At 44.4% G+C, this 24,040-nt stretch overlaps 1 protein-coding gene across 1 annotated transcript in view; it reads right to left on the bottom strand.

The window, feature by feature from the left end:
• SLC7A11 (solute carrier family 7 member 11) overlaps positions 1-24,040 on the bottom strand; it is a 418,199-nt gene that overhangs the window by 217,287 nt on the left and 176,872 nt on the right. The window contains 1 exon segment of the mRNA XM_075348585.1: positions 10,824-10,923. Within this exon segment, the coding sequence (XP_075204700.1) occupies positions 10,824-10,923 (100 nt within the window).

Raw genomic sequence — 24,040 nt, 5'->3', positions numbered from 1 at the left:
GCATGTTGATATCCAACAGCTTATTGTATCTCTTGTCACTTACTGCCAAAGAAATGTCAGTCCATACATAAGAGGATGATACGATCAGTCAATATTGATTTAATTTATATGGCCTAGCATGCAAATCTATCAAAATTTGAATTCAGCAGTTCACTGAAATTGGGGCAGGAAATTTGTATCAAATTTATTCAATGTGACTTCAAAATGCCTTATTATGCTTCTTGTTATGTGCCTTATTATGCTCAGGGGTCTTTTGAGACCACAAGATCACAATAAAATTAGGGGTTACAAATTTAAAAATGGTAAAATCACCTTGCCTCTCACCTGTCTTGCTAATGCAGCTTTCTGCCCAGTCATCTGCTGGCTACCTACCACTCTGGTTTCTTCTGTTCATCATGGCAGGTGACATCCTCTCCCTAAGGCCCCCTTCATACGTCAGTGATTCAAGTAGGTATGTTGCAGTTTTTATACGTACCAGAATTATGGATATACACAGACCCATTAAAATCAATGGGTCTGCGCACACATCGGTGATTTCTCACTGACATGTTTCCATGCGGTGTACACACGTGTCAATATGCTACGCACGGAGACAAGTTCATTTTTTTCTGGCATCACTGATGTTCCACGGACCACACAGTGGTGTGATCCGTGTAACACTTACCAGAAACATCACATACATTTAAAATGAAAAGCTTTATAAACTCCTCGTCTGCAGCAATGTTCTCTTCAGCTGCTGCTGTCTCTGCTTCCAGTCCGGCTAATTATGCTCATACATATGCACTGCACAGCTGACCCGGAAGTAGCTGCAGAGGGGAGATAGCGACGGCTGGACACAGCATCTTGGGAGATTTCAGCACCACGGACAGCAGCGGCGTGGACAAGTGAGTATAAGTGCCTGATCTCTGTGTATTATCACGGATAGCACACGGAGAACACAGATGTTCCAAAATTATGTCAGTGAAAAACGTGACACGTCATAACCAGGCAACGGCCATTTTGCTGGATTCACACAGTGAATCACAAATTAAAATGCATTTGGAGTTCAAATTTTGTGCAAAAATTTAAAGCAAAATTTAGTTCTCCTTAAGGCCACGTGCACACATTGAACATTTGTTGAGTTTTTTTACCTTAATCAATAGCAAATAATTCTGCAAAACACTGTAGATGTTGCTCAAAGCCTCATATGATATATATATAAACCAATAAGCAAAAGGATAGAGGACTGAAAGGATTATTAAAACATAACCTTTGATACTTCTATTAAATATATCAATTAGCACCCACTACAAAGTGCTCCAGTGCTCAAATGTGCTCAAAGTTAAAATAAGAATGGGAATCCGCCATTCATGTCTCGTCCAAATAAGGCCCGTTTCACACATCAGTGAAAAACACTGACGTTTTTCACTGGCGTGTAAAAAACGCACATGTCCCTCCGTGTGCCGTGAATCACGGCACACGTGGGTTGTCTAAGTGCAATCCGGGCTCCGTTCTCCGTGGCCCGTGATTGCACATAGAGATTAACTCACCTGTGCGCGCTCCCGCTCTCCATGGTGCTGATTGCTCCCGCGGTGCAGCATCCGGCCGGCGCTGACCTCTGCAGCAGCTGCTTCTGGGTCGGCTGTGTCATGCATCATAAATATGCGCGACAGTAATCAGCCGGCACAGAAGCAGCAGGGAGAACGGGCTGCAGAGGACATCGCTGGAACCGGGTGAGTTAAAATGCTTTTTATTTTAGAAGCACGTTTTTTCTGGCACGTTTTTCACGGACCACACCACGGACATAAGTGATGCCAGAAAAAAATGGACATGTCTCCGTGCGGCAATCACGCACACGCGGGTACGCTGCACGGAGACACGTGCAGTGAAAAATCACTGATGTGTGAGCAGACCCATTCATTACAATGGGTCTGCGTATGTCAGTGATTCTGGTACGTTTAAAAAAAAGCACAAACGTCCCAGAATCACTGACGTGTGAAAGGGGCCTAAGGAGAACCAATGGTAAAGTATAGAGGGTGAGACAAAATGGTTTACACCCCCACTTTCTCCCAATATATTGTAGTGGGTGCTAATTGATACTTTTAATAGAAGTATTACAGGTTATGTTTTAACAATCCTTTCAGTCCTCTATCTTTTTGCTTATGAGCTTTTTACCTTAGCTAAAACCTGGAGTGGAACAATTAGAGGAAAAGTATAATAGAAATACATCTCACCACTTCTACATTTTTCACCCACTCCTGTTTACAAATACTGAGGTAAAAATCTCACCAAATACTCTATGTGTGCATGTGGCCTAATCACATTTGCTCATCTTTAGCAAGGCCATATTGCTCTTTGATGTAGCATTGATGTTCTTCTTTCTCTAGGTCACGCTCTTTGCCAGGGACCAACATCTGCACTAAACTATCCTCCTTTTCAGTTCAGTTCCTACATCCCACATGTCCTGAAATGTTTAATATTCCAGTTTATAAACTATTCCAGACTTTAGCCTGCAATACATCAGTACGGCTCTTTGACAAACTCAAACACCCTCCAGTCGTCTCTTTTTTTTCTCTACTTAGATGATAATTAAATGCTGTGATATAGTAAAAAGCAGCTATTTTGTGACATATTTTAATACGATTTTATACTTCTACCTACTCTCATTATTTTTCTAACATGTGTTAACCTTGTGTTGCCTGTGGATGTGGCATCAAATCTATCACATTTGAAAACAAATTTGTTACATTTTGCTATGTTATTAAGAAACGGTGTGTTAAGCATCTGACAGATTACATTATACGACTGCAGACAGCTTGATAGCTGGTTCCAACCATCAGTTCACTTGATTTAAAGAGTATGTAGCAAGAATAAAGAGAAGAATGTAAGAAGATTTGCATTATAAATAGCGAAGAAAAAATTGGTAATTTACTCTAGTGCCTAGCTTTATACGTTACATGTTGTATCTGTATCTTGTGTTTATAAACTTTTTTCATCAATGGACTTTCTTGTCCTATTTTGCCTGAACAATATTTTTCATTTCCAATATTTTTCATTAGAACATTATATTTTCAGATACCATTAATATTTGTCAAGAGAAAATGCAAAGACCAGAGAGTGTATTCACCTCTTTGCAACGAGTGTGATATCAATTCTCAATGATAAGCACACTTTTCACCACATACCATTGAGGTTTTTTGAAAAATTGTCAGAATTTCACATGATTTTCATCCATATTGGGTCCAATTTTGCCCAATTTTACTCTGACAGCACACATCATTATAATTTGCTCATCTTGTACATCCAAGATCATGTCAATGATTTTGATGAGGGCTTGCATGTCGAGCCTGCATCTTTACTTGCACATGTCCACTGATGTGATCAGCCAACATGTGCCTCTAAGGGTTGTAATGACCTGCGCCCTGAATGTATTTGGGACACACGTCTGGCAGCGGGATTGAGGCACACAGGAACATTATGTCACTTAAATAGTTTATGCGGTTTATTCAAGTATGTCATAAACCGCTAACACAATTACAGGAACATACCACTATCCCCAATCTGTTCCAATAGTGAGTATATCGGCAAGGCTTCATACACACAGCGTCCCAGTGCAGGCATCCCAGCCTTTACTCACTCACCTCTCAGCTGTATCTGAGTGAAGACAAATATGGCGGTCTTCACTTGCTGACACCCAATCAGCTCACAACCCCCTTCTCCTGGGGGACACCTGTTCAGGAGTCACAGCACACTCCCCACATGGTCTCACCATGTCCTCTAGCAGGGCCATGTCCTTCCAGGACCCTGCTAGACTGCCATGTGATCACAACCAGACACATGATATCCTCCCAGACACACTCTTGGGTGGGAGGTATGTGGCTGGTCAGTCCCGCCCATCCCTCCTGACCATCCCATGGATCTAGCCCTGAAACATGTTACCAAAATGATGTGTGAAACTACAAGTCTCAATGAACACTCTCGGTTCAAGGCAGAGGTTCTCTGTGACACATACCGTCCATTTCCAATATTACCGATTGCCATCTTACAGGGTCGATTGGAGATCTGCCTGTGGCTGTCAAGCAGTTAAATCCCGCTGGCAATCTCTGATAGCAGAATTTCACATGTTCCAGTGGGGAGCGTTTCATTCCCTGCTCCTATTAGCGGCCCAGAACATGATCACGGAGCGCTGATAGGTTGATATGACAGCCAGGGGTCAGCTGATGACTGTCATGATGAACTTCCTGTGAACACTAACTGCGAGTCGACGTTCATAGGAAATCATCATTTCTGTTGTACAGAGTGGTGCTGATGCTGATGCACTGCTCTGTACAGGACAAGTAATCGGATGATCACAGCTTCAAGTACCATAAGAGGACTAGAAAATACAGTAAAAAGTAAGAAAAAAGTTTTTAAAAGTCTGAAAAAAAATAAAAAACAACAGCTCAAATCACAACCCTTTTGCCCCATGGAAAAAAAGAAAAACAAAACAAAACACATTTGGTATGGCTTCTTTCAGAAACGTCTGTTCTATCCAAATATAAAATAAGTTATTCCAATTGGTAAACAGTAAAATGGAAAAAAATAAATAAAAATGTCAGAATTACGTTTTTTGCCTCCGCAAAATTACAATAAAATACAATGAGGCTATCAAAGCAGCACATTTTCCCTAAAAATATGATCAGTAAAAACATTTTCTTAGGAAGCAAAAGGTAAACCCTTACACTGCTTCAGATCATGAAAACATTATGGTTCTTGAAATATGGTGCCAAAAGCAAATTTTATTACTTTTTACAAATTTCTGACATTTTTTTCACTAATTAAATAAAAGAAAAAAACTATAAAGGTTCGGTGTCCCTGTAGTCAATCTGACCTGGAAACCATACTGCCAGGTTAGATTTACCATATAGTGAACATAGTAAATAAAAAACCTTCAAAACAATTGTGGAATAACACTTTTTTGCAATTTCACCTCACTTTTTTTTCCCCTGTTTTCTAGTACACTATATAGTAAGATTAATCGTTTCACTCAAAAGTACAACTCATTCTGCAAAAAAAACAAGCCCCCACATGGCTATGTTAAAAGAAAAGTAAAAAGCTATGGCTTTTGGAAAAAGGGAAGGAAAAATTAAAATGAAAAAAGGCTGACTGTTGAAGGGGTTAAAGAAGTTGTCCGACCAAAACTCCAAAAAATGTTTAAAGCTAATCTGTGCTGTATTGTCATATAAAACACCCCTATATTATTTTTTTTGTTTTCTAACTTTTTTTCTTCTTTAATTATCCCTTTATTTTCTGCAGACACTTTATTTACCTGCAGCTCAAGGAAACTTGATTTTTTGCTATCCTTCCTTGCCAAACCTCACAGTAAGGGGTACGCACGCTGCGACATTGCTAGCCGATTGTAGCGATGCCGAGTGCGATAGTACCCGCCCCCGTCGCAGATGCAATCTCTTGTGATAGCTGCCGTAGCGAACATTATTGCTACGGCAGCTTCACACGCACTTACCTGCCCTGCGACGTTGCTCTGGTCGGTGACCCGCCTCCTTACTAAGGGGGCGGGTCGTGCGGTGTCACAGCGACGTCACATAGCAGGCGGCCAATAGAAGCGGCGGGGCGTAGATGAGCAGGACGTAAGCATCCCGCCCACCTCCTTCCTTCACAATTGCAGGCGGGACGCAGGTAAGGAGATGTTCCTCGCTCCTGCGGCTTCATACACAGTGATGTGTGCTGCTACAGGAATGAGAAACAACATTGTACCTGTTGCTGCAGCGAAATTATGGAAATGACCGACACTACACAGATCACTTATATTCGACGCTTTTGCGATCGTTTATCGGTGCTTCTAGGCTTTACACATTGCGACATCGTTACCGGCGCCGGATGTGCATCACTTTTGATTTGACCCCGATGAGATCGCAGTAGCGATGTCGCAACATGCAAAGTACCCCTCAGAGTTGGCACCGCCCAGCCTCACTGTCCAGCTCCACCCTCTGCCTGGCCATTGGCTGTCAGTATTCTGCTCAGCACTGACCTCTCATTGCTCCAGCAAAGATGGGCACATTACTATATTATGGGGACAGGGATGGGCACATTACTACATTATATATGAGGTGGATGTGAGGTGATTGTGCTGTCACAGATGAGATATCACTGCTTTGTATTTCCAATCATTGGTAGTACAAAGCTCATCTGTGACAGCACAATCCCCTCACATCCACAGCATATATAATATAGTAATGTGCCCATCTCTGTCCCCATAATATAGTAATATGCCCATATTATAGCATTGTGCCCATCCTTGTGCCCATGTTATAGTAATGTCCCCTTGGGCTCCTCTTCTTGTAGCAATGCTCTGTCCTGTAGAATTTCCCCCTATTCTGCCAATCTTCACATACACAAAAAAAACAAAGACAAATCCTTCTCACCTGTACTTGTTCCCTTGTTGTCCTTGCCTCTTGTGCTGCAGCCCCTTTGATGATCGCTGCCGATGCAGGGGCCACTACTGACAGTGCTTTATATCAGATGACTGATTTCCAGGTGCTGTGCAGGGATGCGATCTGCTGATCATAGCTATATATAGCGCTTGTATCTGAGCAACGGCCGGGAATCTGTCCTCTGATATAAAGCGCTGACTGCACAGCCCCCTGCACAGGCCGCAATCAGCAAGGGTTCTGCGGGCCTTTGCGCCACAAGCAGCATCAGGAGCCACAGCTGACAGCACTTTATATCAGATGACAGATTCCAGGGCGCTCTGCAGAGCCGAGCTCTGTATACAGCTACTGCAATGATCCGCTGCTGGCCTCTGATTGGCCAGCGGCTGCTGATTGCTGTATACAGTGCTCCCAACTGTGCAGCAACCAGTCAATCAGAATCAGAATTCTTAGACATCGTCATGCAGCAGGAGGAAGGGTTGGTCAGCAGAAACCATTGTTCTGGTGACCTGTGCTGACGTTACTTTGCATGTTTATGCTCCAAAGATTTTTACTACTGCATCTATAGATGAACCTTTGGTGCATGTATATAAATTAACCCCTGAATGACCTACGTTCTAAGCTATCATAGTGTAATCACCTGCGGCTGCTGTGAGCAGCTAGCAGTGATCCATGCACATGTCTGCTGATTGGTACAGCAGACATGTGTGCTCGCTGGCACAGGTGGATACACGTTCCACACATGTCTATTAACCCTGAAATCACGCTGTCAAAATGTAACAACGCGATTTAAATGTCGTGGTAAATGTTCACTCACCCGGGTCCACTGATGGTACCGTGACGGGATCACTGTAAGCCGATGGTTGCCATGGTAGCACACGGTCATGTGATAACTCCTGTAGCTCACATGACTTATTTCCTGTTTCAGATGGCTGGGGGCTGCCAGTAACAAGAGATGAGCATTTCTGGTGATCTCAGCTATGTAGCTGTGATCAACAAAAATGAATAAGCGATCAGAGTAATAATCCTTATAGTCCCTTAGAGTGACTAGTAAAATAAAAAAAAGTAAAAAGAAGTTTTAAAAATTTAAAAAAATAAACAACCTAAAAGTTCAAATCACCCCCCTTTCATCCCATTGAAAATTAAAGGATTAAAAAAAATAAAAAATATACACATATTTATTTGTTTATCACCACGTTCAGAAATGCCCGATCTATCCAAATATAAAATCAATTAGTCTGATCGGTAAATGGCTTAGCAGCAAAAAAATTCCAAACGCCAAAATTATTTTTTTTTGTTTGCCACAAATTTTGCGGAAATGCAATAACAGTGGATCAAAGAATAGCATCTGCAGAAAAACGTCAGCTCAAGATGCAAAAAATAAGCCATCACTGAGCCATAGATCCGTAAACAGGAGAGTGCTACAGGTCGTGGAAAATGGCGCAAAAAGTGTGCCACTTTTTTGGGACAAACGTCAGATTTTTTTAACCCCTTAGAAAAAACTAAACCTATAAATGTTTGATTTCTACAAACTCGTACTGACATAAGGCATCACACTAATACATCAGTTTTACCATATTGCGGTGATACCAATATCCTAAAAACAATCGTGCAATCACACTTTTTTCAGTTTTTTTGCACTTGGAATTTTTTTGCCATTTTCCAGTACACTATATGGTAAAATTAATGGTTTAATTTAAAAGTACAACTCGTCCCACAAAAAACAAGTCTTTATATTGCAAGATTAATGGAAAAATAAAAAAAAGTTACGCTTTTGGGTGTAGGGGAGCAAAACAAAATAAATGAAAAATGGAAAATTGGCCGGGGTTGAAGGTTTTTTTTTTTGCATATGTGTATGTATATATGTATGAAGAAACGGGTGAAATTAAAATGAAATCTTAATTAGAGACAAAGAATTACTGGTAGAGAGCGAAGGGTCACAACAGAGAAAGAGCCAGCCCATAGTCTTCTGATAGACGGGCTGCCCTTGGCCAGTTGAAAGGCAAAAACAGATCTCAGGTGGATATAGCATAAGTGCCTGAGAAAAGATGAGCAAACATATTTGCATTTTCCTGGCTTAGGCTATGTGCGCACTTTAGCGCGGATTTTACCGCGGATTTTCAGCGGATATGCTGCAGAAAATGTGTCTAAAGCCTGCTTTACATGCTGCAATGTATCTTACAATGTGACGGCGGGGTCACGTTGTAAGTGACGCACATCCGGCATCGTAAGTTACATTGCAGTGTGTGACAGGTACGTGCGATTGTGATTGAACATTAAAACGTTCATTGCATACACATCGTACCTTTCTCTAGAATTGCATGTGAGATTGTTTATTGTACCCAGGGTAGCACACATTGCAGTGTGTGACACCCCGGGAACGATGAACAGATCTTACCTACGTCCTATGGCTCCCGGCCCACAATGCGGAAGGAAGGAGGTGGGCGGGATGTTTACGTCCCACTCAGCTCCGCCCCTCCGCTTCTATTGGCCGGCTGCCGCATGACGTCGACGTGACGCTGAACGTCCCTCCCCCTTCAGGAAGAGGATGTTCGCCGCCCACAGCGAGGTCGCTCAGATAAGTACGTGTGATGGCGGTTTAATGACTTTGTGCGACACGGGCAGCGATTTTCCCATGACGCAGAAACGACGGGGGCGGGTACGATTGCTTGTGCAATCGCACGATAGATCGTAACGTGTAAAGCCCGCTTTCGCAAGGCCAATGCCATTTTCCCCAATTTCTAGGCTCCCACAGTGTCTTGGCATAATGCACTGTATGATATATCAGGGGTCTAGTAATTTCAAGAGGCTTTCAGACTGCTGACCTAGTAAGTTTACACTTCCCTGGACTATTTCTCAGTATGAAGTGGGTGCTGGGCTAAGGTATTGAGAATCTTTTTGCTCATTTCTAGCACTGAGTACTGGACACATCTCCTTGTGACCATACTAGTGAAGCACAGTGATGAACACTCAAGTCTATATAGAACACTTCTGTCCTGGCTACAAAGTTCTATATATATATATATATATATATATATATATATATATATATATATATAATATATATATAATATATATATATATATATATATATATATATATATATATATATATATATATATATATATATATATATATATATATATATATATATATATATATATATATATATATATATATATATATATTTTTTTTTTTTAAACCCCACAATGTATTTAAGAAATTCTCATGGGTTGATTGGTGTATTATTACTGCAAGCTACTAAATTACACTCTGTATCTTAGTCCGGCGCTAAATTCTACTGTTTATTTTTGGAAAGCCACATTCACAAGATTATTATTTAGCTGAGTCTTAAAACAAGTGACCATTTTATACTAATTTCTATGGCCAACTGTACTGTAAGGCTTGACACTATGTGGCATAGTGTAATGATAGTAACTCGGGGGCTCCTGATACTACTTGCGTGCAGTATGGACTGAGAGGTAGTCAAACAAGCTGGGATCAGGAACCAGGAGGACATGACATAACACAGGGAGCAGGCAGAGACAAGATCAAGATACAGGCTGAGGCTATGTGTCCACGTTGCTTTTTACCTGCTTTTTAAACGCTGCAGTTAAAAAAGCAGCAAAAAAGCAGGTAACAAGCAATGTGGACACATAGCCTAAGGGTCAAGATTCCAGGAGGAGACGTGGTCAGGAGAAGGTCCGAGTTCAGAAACCAGGAGGTAACGACAAAGTCAGAGGGATGAGCAGAGCAGAGTCAACTACAGTCCAGGGTCAAGCAGCCAAGATCCGATAACTGTACACAAACAGGAGCCAAGAGCACTCACTGCAGAACCAGGAAATATGACTGACAACGTTCCAGGCAAGCATACTCCTTAATGAAGCAGAGCAATCACCTGGAAGGAGGAGCATCTGAGAAGCCCCTCCCAGCACCAGCGTAGGACCCAGTGATAAAAAACAACTGCTCCACAGGAGCTCAAGACAAACAGCAGAGCATCTAAACCTGCAAAAACGCTTTGCGCAACAGAACAGTCAAGTACTGGCTTTGCAGGAGAGCATGGCAGAACATAACATAGCATATCGGAACCGTGTCTTGTACAATTTTATTTTCCAATATGATAACTATATAGTTCCCTATGTACAGACTACTTGCAGTTACCAGAACAGTCTCTAAAATTGAAACAAAAATATATACCATGGGATGCAGGATCACTAAAAGATAATAAATGCAATCTATTTCCAAAGTTACTCAACTATTCATGTAGATTAATTGTATATATAAACTGCAAAATAGTGTTCAAAGGTGAATGTGTACTTCAATATTCTTGTTGAATTAAAAATAAAACCTTTGGCATTTATGTTTATTAATTATACTGGCAATTATTGTCTCATGATGACATTTTTAACTACTTACCAACCAGCATATGCATACATTCCGGAATAAAACGCCAAGGGTAACCCCATAACACTGACATCTTTCCCAACAAAGGCATCCTTGAAGTTCTGTGTCTCCCCTGAAATTGACATGAAATAATTCAGTTTGTCACTCAATTCCGTTTACATAGAAATATTCACGGTATGGGTCACTCATAAACTTGTAGCTGTCAAACGCCATGTAGATAAGCGCCTATCTTCTGACATTCCCTATAGCCATTTTTACTTAAACAGCAGAAATCCAAGCAGAGATAAATGTACCTTCGGGGGATGTCAATAAAAATACTCCAAACACAAATATAATTAGAAATCATAATTGATCTATTTGTCTGGCACATGCATGCTGTCAGAAATTTGTTGATGGACTTGACAAGTTTCTTTCCAGCTTCTGTTCCAGTACATGAAAAGTTGTAAGCCTCATCAATAATGTTCATCTCATGACAAGTCATAAATAAATTGACAAAGCAAAATTCAATGGATCTCTCCTCAAGACTACGGTGTTTATAATGGATGCTGATAAATATTCCCATATGTGGGTAGGTGAACTAAATAAGAGCACCATTAATTTAAATGCTTGATGCAAACGTATACTTCATACAAATTGACAACATGTAATTGTGCAAGAAAAATTAGCAAAGTTCAGCTAATTGCTGGGGTGGCTTTCTTCAGGTGAAGAATAGTCATGTTACGATAAATGGGGAAATTTCCTGTAATGATGGATGATTTATCATGTAACAGACACATGTAAGTATTTCCATTTGTCAAGGTCTCTGAATTTAATTCTTCTATCCCAAAATGATATAAAAAAAATTGTTGTCACAAATGTAAAGCCCTTTCTCAGCCCATTCAACTGAAAATGGTGACATAATCAAAATTTCAAATTTCGCATTTTATTTCTACACTAAAACAATAATGGTAATGTCATAATTGTACTGACCTAGACAATTATGGTTCCAGGTTATTTTTAACACATAGTGTACAGCATTAAAATAATTCCACAAAAAAAATATCTCAGAATTTCATGCTTTTCGCAATTTCACCGAACCTGGCATTTTTTTTCGATGTTCAAGTACTGTATGTAGTAAACCGAATGGAGTAATTTAAAAGTACAACTCTTCCTGCAAAAAACAAGCTCTCATATTTTACATATTGAGATTAAAAGCAAAATGTGCTTAGTTACTGTTTAATTCATATATATGTATATATATATATATATATATATATATATATATATACAGTTAGGTCCAGAAATATTTGGACAGTGACACAAGTTTTGTTATTTTAGCTGTTTACAAAAACATGTTCAGAAATACAATTATATATAATATGGGCTGAAAGTGCACACTCCCAGCTGCAATATGAGAGTTTTCACATCCAAATCGGAGAAAGGGTTTAGGAATCATAGCTCTGTAATGCATAGCCTCCTCTTTTTCAAGGGACCAAAAGTAATTGGACAAGGGACTCTAAGGGCTGCAATTAACTCTGAAGGCGTCTCCCTCGTTAACCTGTAATCAATGAAGTAGTTAAAAGGTCTGGGGTTGATTACAGGTGTGTGGTTTTGCATTTGGAAACTGTTGCTGTGACCAGACAACATGCGGTCTAAGCAACTCTCAATTGAGGTGAAGCAGAACATCCTGAGGCTGAAAAAAAAGAAAAAATCCATCAGAGAGATAGCAGACATGCTTGGAGTAGCAAAATCAACAGTCGGGTACATTCTGAGAAAAAAGGAATTGACTGGTGAGCTTGGGAACTCAAAAAGGCCTGGGCGTCCACGGATGACAACAGTGGTGGATGATCGCCGCATACTTTCTTTGGTGAAGAAGAACCCGTTCACAACATCAACTGAAGTCCAGAACACTCTCAGTGAAGTAGGTGTATCTGTCTCTAAGTCAACAGTAAAGAGAAGACTCCATGAAAGTAAATACAAAGGGTTCACATCTAGATGCAAACCATTCATCAATTCCAAAAATAGACAGGCCAGAGTTAAATTTGCTGAAAAAAACCTCATGAAGCCAGCTCAGTTCTGGAAAAGTATTCTATGGACAGATGAGACAAAGATCAACCTGTACCAGAATGATGGGAAGAAAAAAGTTTGGAGAAGAAAGGGAACGGCACATGATCCAAGGCACACCACATCCTCTGTAAAACATGGTGGAGGCAACGTGATGGCATGGGCATGCATGGCTTTCAATGGCACTGGGTCACTTGTGTTTATTGATGACATAACAGCAGACAAGAGTAGCCGGATGAATTCTGAAGTGTACCGGGATATACTTTCAGCCCAGATTCAGCCAAATGCCGCAAAGTTGATCGGACGGCGCTTCATAGTACAGATGGACAATGACCCCAAGCATACAGCCAAAGCTACCCAGGAGTTCATGAGTGCAAAAAAGTGGAACATTCTGCAATGGCCAAGTCAATCACCAGATCTTAACCCAATTGAGCATGCATTTCACTTGCTCAAATCCAGACTTAAGACGGAAAGACCCACAAACAAGCAAGACCTGAAGGCTGCGGCTGTAAAGGCCTGGCAAAGCATTAAGAAGGAGGAAACCCAGCGTTTGGTGATGTCCATGGGTTCCAGACTTAAGGCAGTGATTGCCTCCAAAGGATTCGCAACAAAATATTGAAAATAAAAATTTTTTTTTGGGTTTGGTTTATTTGTCCAATTACTTTTGACCTCCTAAAATGTGGAGTGTTTGTAAAGAAATGTGTACAATTCCTACAATTTCTATCAGATATTTTTGTTTAAACCTTCAAATTAAACGTTACAATCTGCACTTGAATTCTGTTGTAGAGGTTTCATTTCAAACCCAATGTGGTGGCATGCAGAGCCCAACTCACGAAAATTGTGTCACTGTCCAAATATTTCTGGACCTAACTGTATATATATATATATATATATATATACGTTTATTTAGGGCAATTAGACCCACTATTCTCATCAAAATTTTGGAGAAACGTGTGGGGGTGTCTAATAGTCCAGATGAAATTGGCTGTGGCTGTGGAGGAGGGGGCGGTGGTGGAGGAGCAAGTCACTTGATCCAGAAGCAGGGTCACAGGATGCAGGAGCTGGCACTTGGCTAACGGTGCGCCCTTTAATAAGACAATTAATATTCATTGCTCCGCACGCCCATAATCCCGCTCTCCTCTTGACACTGAAGTCGGCTCCAAGAGGTGGCAGAAATTATGGGCATGGGTAGAAATGAATATTCATTCTCTTTAACAGCGGACACACATGATCACCCAGTCGCTGCAGGAAGCCAGCAGCTGGGTGATCAAGTGTGCCTGCTATTAAATAGAATGAATATTCACTGCTTCCCATGCTCATAATCCCAGGCATAGGGAGCAATGAATATTCTGGCAGCTGATGACATGTTACTTGGGGCGCATGGCATATCACTTGACAGCATCTGAAGAGGATAGCGTGGTGAGTATAATCTTGTTTTATGTGTGTGACGTGATCGGAAGCATATATGTCAGGATGAGCCAATGATGGGGGACATATATTCCAGGATGGGGGTCATATATAAGAGGACGGAGATCATATATCCTAGGATGGGCCCATGATGAGGGCCATATATACCAGGATTGGTCCAGGATGGGGATCATATATACCAAGATGGGAGAAGGAAGGGTAACATATATACCAGGAGGGAGTACATATACACCAGAATGGGGCACACATGTACCTGGAAGGGGCCCAGGATCGGGGATATTACTACAAATTGGGGGACATTACCCACACAACAGTCTAAGCAGCAGATCTCCCCTATAAAAATCATGAAATTTTTTGCTTCAAATTTTTTTCCTATTTTCCTTCTCTAAAACCTAGGTGCATCTGATGATCCAGTGTGTCTTATAGTCGGAAAATACAATATATAAAATCTAGACCATTTTTTAATCTTGTTTATGAAATACCTGTTCAAAATAAAATTAAATATCTGGTACTTATTTTTTTTTTTACTATGGGACTAAACACTTATGGACAACTCCTGGCGATTAATTGCTTACTTCATACTATTTCACCTTACAGAACAGTTCTTTTTCTTCCGCTCTACACTGGCGACAGGTCGACACTGCTAACATAATGTTGATTGACAGCTGGCTCAAAGCCTCAGGTCTCATTCACAGGTCAGTATTTGGTCAGTATTTCCAATCAGTATTTGTATGCCAAAACCAGGAATGGAACTTACAAAGGAAAACTCAAATTGAAAGATTGAAACCTGTTCTGTGTTTTGGAGATACTCCTGGTTTTGGTAGAAAGATACTAATGAAACACTGATAAAAAATACTGATATGTGAATAAATCCTAACACAGTGGGGAGCCTGTTGTGAATCAACATTGGCAGTTATGCCTCATCAACAGAACAGAGCAGAGGAGAAGGATGTCACCGAAAGAGAATCACTAGCAAGGGTTATCTGCAATCGCTCTGAGATGGGACGAATCACTGCAAGGTAGAACAGTAAGGAAATTATCAAATGTCTGCTGATTTCTGCATAGCCCTAAAGAAAAACATTATTTCCTGGGTAACCCCAAGGGAACATTAGAACTTCAAGGTATAACCCCAGGTCAATTAATCTTCAGGGATAGCATTTGGCCTGATTAGGAAGTAGAAGCAATTGTCAATCAATTTCACTTACTTTACTGGAAATAAAAATGACAACAGGTGCACTGAAGCAGCAACATCAAAAGAACCTCCAAAAATAGTTTAGTAGGTAATAGATATAGGTATTCGGAAATAAATACAACATGCCCCTCACAAAAAAAACAGAAGGGGAAAGGAAAAGTGTAATAACAATGAGAAAAAAAAATGTCAGCAGCAATAAAAGGGTGGTTAAAACACTTCTGACAAAAGTGTACAACACAAAGTCACAAAATATAAACCCCCCTGCGCTAGACACCATAAAGATTGATATTATTTTAGACAAAGAAAAGAAGCGTGCAGGAGGGTTGATAGCTAATTGTGATATTCAGCCCTCAAAGATATAATCAATGTGAATAGCGGTATACAGAAGTCTGAAAACAGAGGTCCCAAAATGACAAAATTACAGAGTAGCAGTATTACAAATTGCTACAAATAGGTACAAAAAGTTACAAAAAAGGACCTATGCAGTATACATTACGATTAAAACATAATACTCACCCTCCCAAACGATTATGTACCACCACCGCTGTTCGGATCCGGATCCGCGGTGGATTGCGGGGTCTCTGGACCTGGGGTTCGCGCGGCCACTCGATTAAAAGAAGGGAGGAAGATATGTACAGGTTTTTTTTGGAAAGTTTGTGATGCCACCCACGGTGCGTGGTAATGTGAGGGACCACCACTGCCGTTGGGGAGTCCGGTGATGATGGTGTGGCAGCCTGATGTTTAACCCCTCCGTGGGTAGGGGGTTTGTGTCCTGGGGCTCGTTGATGGTTGGGATGGTATTTGGGTGCCGTGGGGGATAGGAACAGGGGTCTTCAATGTACTCACTCAGTCCTGGAATAACTACACCGACAGCTTGTAAACCAGAATTCTGAGCACCACTGCAGCCTGCGGGGAGCACGCTTGGATCCGTGCCCTTGGTGTTGCTGTTAGCCTGTAGCCCTGTCCTTGGCACCTTCGTCTCTGTTGGACCCGTGGGTATAAAACTCTTCGGGTCCCACTCACCCGTATGGCTAACGGAGTGAGCTGGCTCTCAAGGTTCACACGTAGGACTTCCCTGGACTGCAGTGGGAAAGTCCTATCCCATCGGTGCACCAGTACCCCGATCTTAGAGCGGGTTGGGGATGACACCTGAAGTCTTCACCCCCATCGGGCAAATTACCGGACTGCCACTTTCCGGCCCGGGGTCCATGCACCCCGTCACGCCCCGGCCTCCGCCCGGCGATAGCCCAAGGCCGACGGCTGCCCTCCTCGGCCCAGACCAACGTCCGCTACCCAGTACTCAGGAGCCCTGCTCTGTGACCTCTCCCTCCCAGAGAGTTACTTCACCTCCTTCACTCTCCACTGTCTGAACTCAACTCCCCTGCTCAACTGTCACTTTCCTCACTCTCCCCTCACAAACCCCCCATGTGGACGGCCCTATTCCCTTCAGGCCCGCCAATGTGTGTCTGGTAGGTTAAAGTGGGAAGTGTTCCTAGTATTTTGATAGGCTAAGCTCTTAGCAACACCAAAGGACCAGGATCCTTAGCAAAGGAGGGTGGATAGTATGCAGAAGGGCAGATTGCACAATACCCTGTGACGACCTGATAGGCCAGGGTGTCACATTCCCCCTTGGTTAAACGTAGCTCGTCCGCGAGCTACAGGACGACAGAGGTTTATTTTGTTTTACTCAAACTGGAAAAGGAAAACATAAATTAAAACACTTTTATTCAACGAGTCCATCCCACACAGGGGAGGTAATGCACTTAACGTTACTAAAATACTACTTTATTAAGAGTATGTCGCCCAACTGTGGGATGCTACCCTTTTTTATGGTAAAGGAGGCTCAACCTTCCCCATTGCAGCTCCTTCCTGCGACAGTCCAGTCCCAACGCCCCGGATCCCAATAACCCGCCACCCAAACAACCTGTTCCCCCTGGAAACCTAAAGTGTGTCCGTGACTGGGTTAAGGTCCCGAGTGTTGTAACTTTGACGACTCTGGCTGGCACAGGAGGTGCAACTATTATACAAGACACAAGTTTGTTCTGGTCACGCCAGTCTGTGACCGTGGTTCATTTTTACTTAATATGTATAAAAACTGAACGGAGTCCATTTACCGGGTGTACACATTTTGACAATTTTTCTAGAAAATCTGGTAACATTCACTCTTTTCATTAAAACTGGTTGATTTACTAACATTTTCTATATGAAAAATAACAAACTATGGAAAATAATAAACGAAAACACCGATACTTAACATTCTATGGCATCACAACTGCTGGTACCGTATATTTAACACTCATAACCGCTCACTGGGAGGCAGGTAATCAACAGCGGTGGCTGGTACTACTTGCTCGTCGACCATGGCGAGCCGATTAACATCTAAAGCGTACCAGCCGTGTTCACCCCAATGATGGGTGTACTGTAGCTGACTACTTCTCCGGCCTCCAGGTTACGACCCGGGTGACCACTGGGGAGATGCTGCTTGATATCTCGGCGGGTAACAAACACTTCCTCTGAGAGACTCCCCTCCCACAGAAAACCCAATCCCTTCTCGGGGTCAAACCACTTAAAGTGGCCCACGGACACGGAAGGTGGCCTTCCTCAGGTACTCCTTTTTCCTTCCAGGTCCAGGCAAACATCTCCTGCCGTTGACGCTCTTGCGTGGTCACCACTGGCATCATCTGTTGCTGGTGTGGTTGTCGTTCCCAGTAGCGGGCATCAGCGTCCGGCCTCCACTCCCTATCTGGCTCTGGCTTTACTTGAGCTCTGGCGGCCCCAACAGCCGTCGGGATGCTGCGTGGTAACGGAACAGGCAAACATCTTGGTTCCGCTCCCGCTGGTGTAGACAGATTAACCGACTGCTCCGCAGCCGGGGTTGCAGGGCCTGGGTTCTCCGCCTCTGAGGATGGGCCCGGTGATGCGGCCAGGTATGGTCTGGCTGGTCTGGGGGACCACTGCCGTGGCTGGAATGAGTGCCTTGCTCTGGATCTCTGCAGCTGGAGACTCTGGTAAAGATACCGAAGGTTCAGCTGCCGGGATTGGTGGGGGCAGTTCGGCGTCTGCCAAGGACAGGGTAGTTGGCTGTGGAGCGCTTACCACGAGCGGGGACTGCCCGGATCCCTCTGCCACTTTGGCTGGATTTGTGCAATGAGCAGGGACTGGGTAACCGCTTACCCTCTCTTCATGTGGGATTTCAATCTCACGAGCTCGCACGGCCACTGCCAGGCTCCTCATCTCTTCCTTCCAGTGGTTCAGAATGAAGAGGAATTGCGTCCGCATCCTCTAGCACAGCTGCTCTGTTTTGTCCTCTATCCATGCCGCGGTCCCGGAGACAGCACGCTCCGGGGACCAGTCTCGCTCGGCCATCTTGCCACTGCGTCTTCCAGGAACGTTGTGACAGAGTCCTGGCGTCACTGCTCCACTTCCGCTAGTAAAACATGCTGGCCCACCCCCTCGGTTTTTTCGCAGCACTCTCTCGCTGACCGTGGCTCTCTGGGAACTTCCAGCTCCGGTCTCTTCAGGAAGATGAGGAGAAGGGCTTAATCTTCGTGCGCTTTCTTGGGGAAGATGGGGTTTTGGCGTGAAAAAATGGCAGAAAATGGCGGAATTGGCGGGAAACAGAATCTCGCGGTCTTCGGCTTTCAAAGCACACGTCACCCAGGTAAGTGGGTCCTGCTCGTATCCTGTTCGTGATGCCAGGTTTTTTGAGGTGTACCGCCCCCGTGCAAGTAGCCGCGCTGCTACTGCTTCTCGGATCCGGATCTGCGGTGCCTTGAGGGGTCTCCGGACCCAGGGGTCGCGCAGACACTCGATTAAAAGAAGTGGGGAAGATATACGTTTTTTGGAAAGTTTGTGACTAGAATTTAGCGCTGTTCGAGGTTCACCAATTTCATGTTCGAGTGATTTTGGGGGGTGCTCGAGATCGAACTCAAGCTTTTTGCTAAAAGTTCAACAGTTCGAATTACGTTCGAGAATGGTTCGAGCACCAAAAATGTGGCTTTTCACAGTAAGGCTATGTGCACACGTTGCTATCTGCATGCGTCCTGCATCCCCAGCACAATCCCTCTCTCTTTCCTACTTACCGATCACGGGCGTCTCGCTGCACGTCTGTCACAGATCTGCGGTGTCTTTTGCTCTTTAGAAAATGGCTGCCGCTTCATTAGTCAATCAGTTATTCCGTGCTTTCCCCGCCCACTGACGCCCATGATTGGTTGCAGTCAGACACGTCCCCAAGCTGAGTGATAGCTGTCTCACTGCAACCAATCACAGCCGTCGGCGGGCGGGTCTATATCGTGCAGTAAAATAAATAAATAAATAATAATTAAAAAAAAAAAAAATGCGGTTCCCCCCATATTTGATACCAGCCAGGATAAAGCCACATGGCTGGAGGCTGGTATTTTCAGGATGGGGAGCACCACCCTAACAATATCAGCAGGCAGCCGCCCGGAATCGCCGCATCCATTAGATGCGACAGTCCCGGGACTCCACCAAGCTCATCCCGAATAGCCCTGGTGTGGTGGCAATTGGGGTAATAATGAGTTTAATCATGCCAGGCGTCTCCCCGAGACACCTTCTATGATTAAACTGAAAGTGAAAGTAAAGAAATACACACAGCGAAAAATCCTTTATTTGGAATAAAAGACAAAATAACACCTCCTTTACCTCTTTATTAATCCCCAAATACCCCTCCAGGTCCGACGTAATCCACACGACACTGTCAGCTCGCCTACATGAAGCTGCAGCAGCACCGTAGAGCACGATGGCGCTGTATCAGCTCCACGTAGCAATGAAGTAAATCGCGCTGTCAGCAGAGACTTCGGCAATGCAGAAGTCAAGATTACCAAATCTGCCTATCTTTATCATTAGAGGCAGTAGACTAGTGGATAGCCTAGTGGATAGCTTGTCTAAGAAGCATAACTTCAGGAGTTCTAGTCCCGGTCCCGGTAAAGAATTTAATTTTTTTTTTTAATTTTTTTATTTTTAATTTTAAATTATAATTATATATTTATAATTATAATTTCATTTAATTATGCACTGAGGGGAGGAGCCGGACATCAGCTGTGAGCCGCGGGCACACCTCTAAAATCGGAGCAGTTCACGGAATGAGGCTGCATTGCTCTCTCCTCTCTCTCCTCTCTTTCCTCTCTCTCTTCTCTCTCTCTTCTCTCTTTCTCTTTAGTATTAAGTCAGACATTCTTAATGTCAAGCAAGTTTGACCCAGCCATTAAGAATCTCCAATAAAGGGTTAAAAAAAGCACACCATACAGAGAAAAAATACTTTAATAGAAATAAATACACAGACACAATAGAAACTCCGTGTTTATTACTCCCTCTCATCCCTCCACGATCCATGGTCTTCTGTCTTCTTTCTCCTTCAACCCATGCAGCTCTGCTACATCAGACAGCACTGCATGGGGGAAGAAACTGCTTCCCGTGCAGTCTATATCACTCAGTGAGTGAGCAGCAGCTGCGTGCTGTAAGCGGTGACATCACCGCTGACAGGCGCGTTGCTATAGCAACAGTGATCTTCCGTTATTGACCGGCTGTGGCAGCCAGTGAATAACGGAATGGGGAAGCAGAATGGGGAGTCGTCCATGTGCCAGAGCATCTCGCCGGTACACGGGGATGCACAAACGAGCACGGCGTACTGGAGAGATGCACTGACAGGACCTAGCAATGACATCTAGCCATGTGACCAGTCTGTAGTCAATGAGATAATAGACACGTGACTGGTCACATGCTTTTTTGACATCACGGAAGGTCCTATCATCAGTGCTGGTTACTGGGAGGACGCAGCGGCGGGAGACAGAGTGCAGGACGTGTCGCGGGGACTGGTAAGTGTTATGGCAATGTTTATTAACTGTATGTGTACATTTATAATGTGTTTTTATGTGTTTGTGTTTGCCTGCCATTGGTTTCAATGGGGCTCGAGAGGTTCGTCGAGCCGTTCGCCGAACTGAACTCGAACGCGGCTTCCATTCAACGAACCGAATTCGAGCCTCTAGAGGCTCGCTCATCTCTGTTTGTGACGCCACCCACGGTGCGTGGTAATGTGAGGGACCACTGCTGCTGTTGGGGAGCCCGGTGGCGATGGTGTGGCAGCCTGATGTTTAACCCCTCCGTGGGTAGGGGGTTTGTGTCCTGGGGCCCGTTGATGGTTGGAATGGTATTTGGGTGCCGTGGAGGATAGGAACAGGGGTCTTCAATGTACTCACTCAGTCCTGGAATAACTACACCGACAGCTTGTAAACCAGAAATATGAGCACCACTACAGCCTGCGGGGAGCACGCTTGGATCCGTGCCCTTGGTGTTGCTGTTAGCCTGTGGCCCTGTCCTTGGCACCTTCGTCTCTGTTGGACCCGTGGGTATAAAACTCTTCAGGTCCCGCTCACCCGTATGGCTAACGGAGTGAATTTGCTCTCAGGGTTCACGCGTAGGACTTCCCTGGACCACAGTGTGGAAAGTCCTATCTCATTGCACCAAAATCCCAATCCTGCAGCGGGTTGGGGATGACAGCTGAAGTCTTCACCCCTGTCGGGCAAATTACCGGAATGCGTGAAGTCACTTTCCGGCCCGGGGTCCACGCACTCCGTCGCACCCCGGCCCCCGCCTGGCAATAGCCCAAGGCCGACGGCTGCCCTCCTCAGCAGTCCGTGCCCCCTGACACTGTCCGCCGCAACCGGGTTTTAGCTCCTTCAAGACCCAGACCAACATCCGCCACCCAGTACTCAGGAGCCCTGCTCCGTGACCTCTTCCTCCCAGAGAGTCACTTCACCTCCTTCACTCTCCACTGTCTGAACTTAACTCCCCTGCTCAACTGTCACTTTTTTCACTCTCCCTTCACCAACCCCCCATGTGGGCGGCCCTATTCTTTTCAGGCCCACCCAATGGTGTGTCTGGTAGGTTAAAGTGGGAAGTATTCCTAGGATTTTGATTGGCTAAGCTCTTAGCAACACCAAAAGACCAGGATCCATAACCAAGGAGGGTGGATACTGTGCAGAACGGCAGATTGCACAATACCCTGTGACGACCTGATAGGCCAGAGCATCACAATTAGCTACAGTAAATGTCTGTACAGAGATCTTCCTAAAAAATTAGCCGGAGTGAATGTCCATGTGAATGGAATCTCCAGATAAGACTCCAGAAATAGAATCCAAAAATAGAAGGTGGGTACTAAAAAATGCCACGTCGCTCCTGTAGAGTATTTATTCCAAAAGGTCCAGAGAAGTGTTGAGTGAGTAATTGACTATTCATACTAGCTATGCTGTTAGCGAGTACTTTCCGCTACTTGCATATTCGTTACGAGTAGCGGGCGCAATGTAAGTCAATCGTAAATACTCGCTAAGTAGCAAGTAAGCCGAAAGCCGTACTTTTCGCTACTCGGACGAAAAGACAGCTTTTAGGTTACTCACTACTTAGCGAGTATTTCCCATTGACTTACATTGCGCTCACTACTCGTAACAAATATGCAAGTAGCGGACAGTACTCGCTAACAGCATAACGAGATTGAGTTGTCAACTACTCGCTCAACAATAGTCCACAGAACTGGAGAGTGCTGTAGGGATAAGCGCTATCAGACCTGCTAACCCACGCTGTGGGAATGCAATGCTACCGTTGTGGATGTGTCGCGGGCGGAGGAGGGGACGCTGCGCTCTCCCACTGCTCGGGTCCGGCCGCTAGTGCTGCTGCTCGGTGGTGGCTCGAGCGGTGGGCCGGATCCCGGGGACTCGAGCGGCGCTCCTCTCCTGTGAGTGAAAAGGGGGTTTGGATTGATTGTGGGGATTTATTGTCCGTGACGCCACCCACGGCTGTGGTGATAATGGTGACAACACCGCTGCTCTGGACGGGAATCCCGGGAGCGGTGACAGGGAGCAGCTTTGTTGTTAGTTCTCCCCTCCGTGGGTAGGGGGTTGGTTATCCCGGGGCCCGGTGATGGGGTAGGGATGGATGGCAGGCAGGTTACGGGGCCTGGTGAGGTGCATGGTCGCAGGGGGCAGCGCTGTGCCACACGGCATGGTGGTACTCACTCAGCCCAATGATGCACACAGAGTCTCTGCTGAAACAAACGGATGGATGGACGGGTCCCACAGGCGGCTGCGGTGTTTTTCCCCTGACCCCAGGTTGGTAATGTAAGTCCTTTCTTGCACCTTCCGTACGCTCCTCCTGCGCTCCGGTTTTCAGCTGGCTTCCCGATTCAGTACCGGTGGGCCATCACCCAGCCCCGGCTACCTGCAGACAGCCACTACCGTCTGCCTCACTCTCTACACGGGGGCCCTAGGCTCCAACCTAGGCCCCAGTCTGCGTCTGCCTCTCTGCAGACCTCCTCTCTCTTCCTCTCCTAGACTTGTCTGAACCTGCTTCCTGCCTCAGGCCAGCTAGACTCTTCGGTGGGCGTGCCTATCTGCTTGACTCCGCCCACCTAGTGTGTCTGTCTGAACCCGAGGGAAGGAATCAGGTTTCACTGGGGGTGTCTGCTGTGAACTACTGTGTGTGTGTTGTTACCTGTGGCCCCTGGCTTGTCCAGGGCGACACAGATGCCACATGCTTCCTTGCACATTTCAAAACA

The sequence above is a fragment of the Anomaloglossus baeobatrachus genome, chromosome 1 (genome assembly GCF_048569485.1).
Source record: "Anomaloglossus baeobatrachus isolate aAnoBae1 chromosome 1, aAnoBae1.hap1, whole genome shotgun sequence".
NCBI lineage: Eukaryota > Metazoa > Chordata > Amphibia > Anura > Aromobatidae > Anomaloglossus > Anomaloglossus baeobatrachus.
The sequence above is the reverse complement of the archived record's forward strand: the minus strand, read 5'-3'. Positions and strand labels throughout refer to the sequence as shown.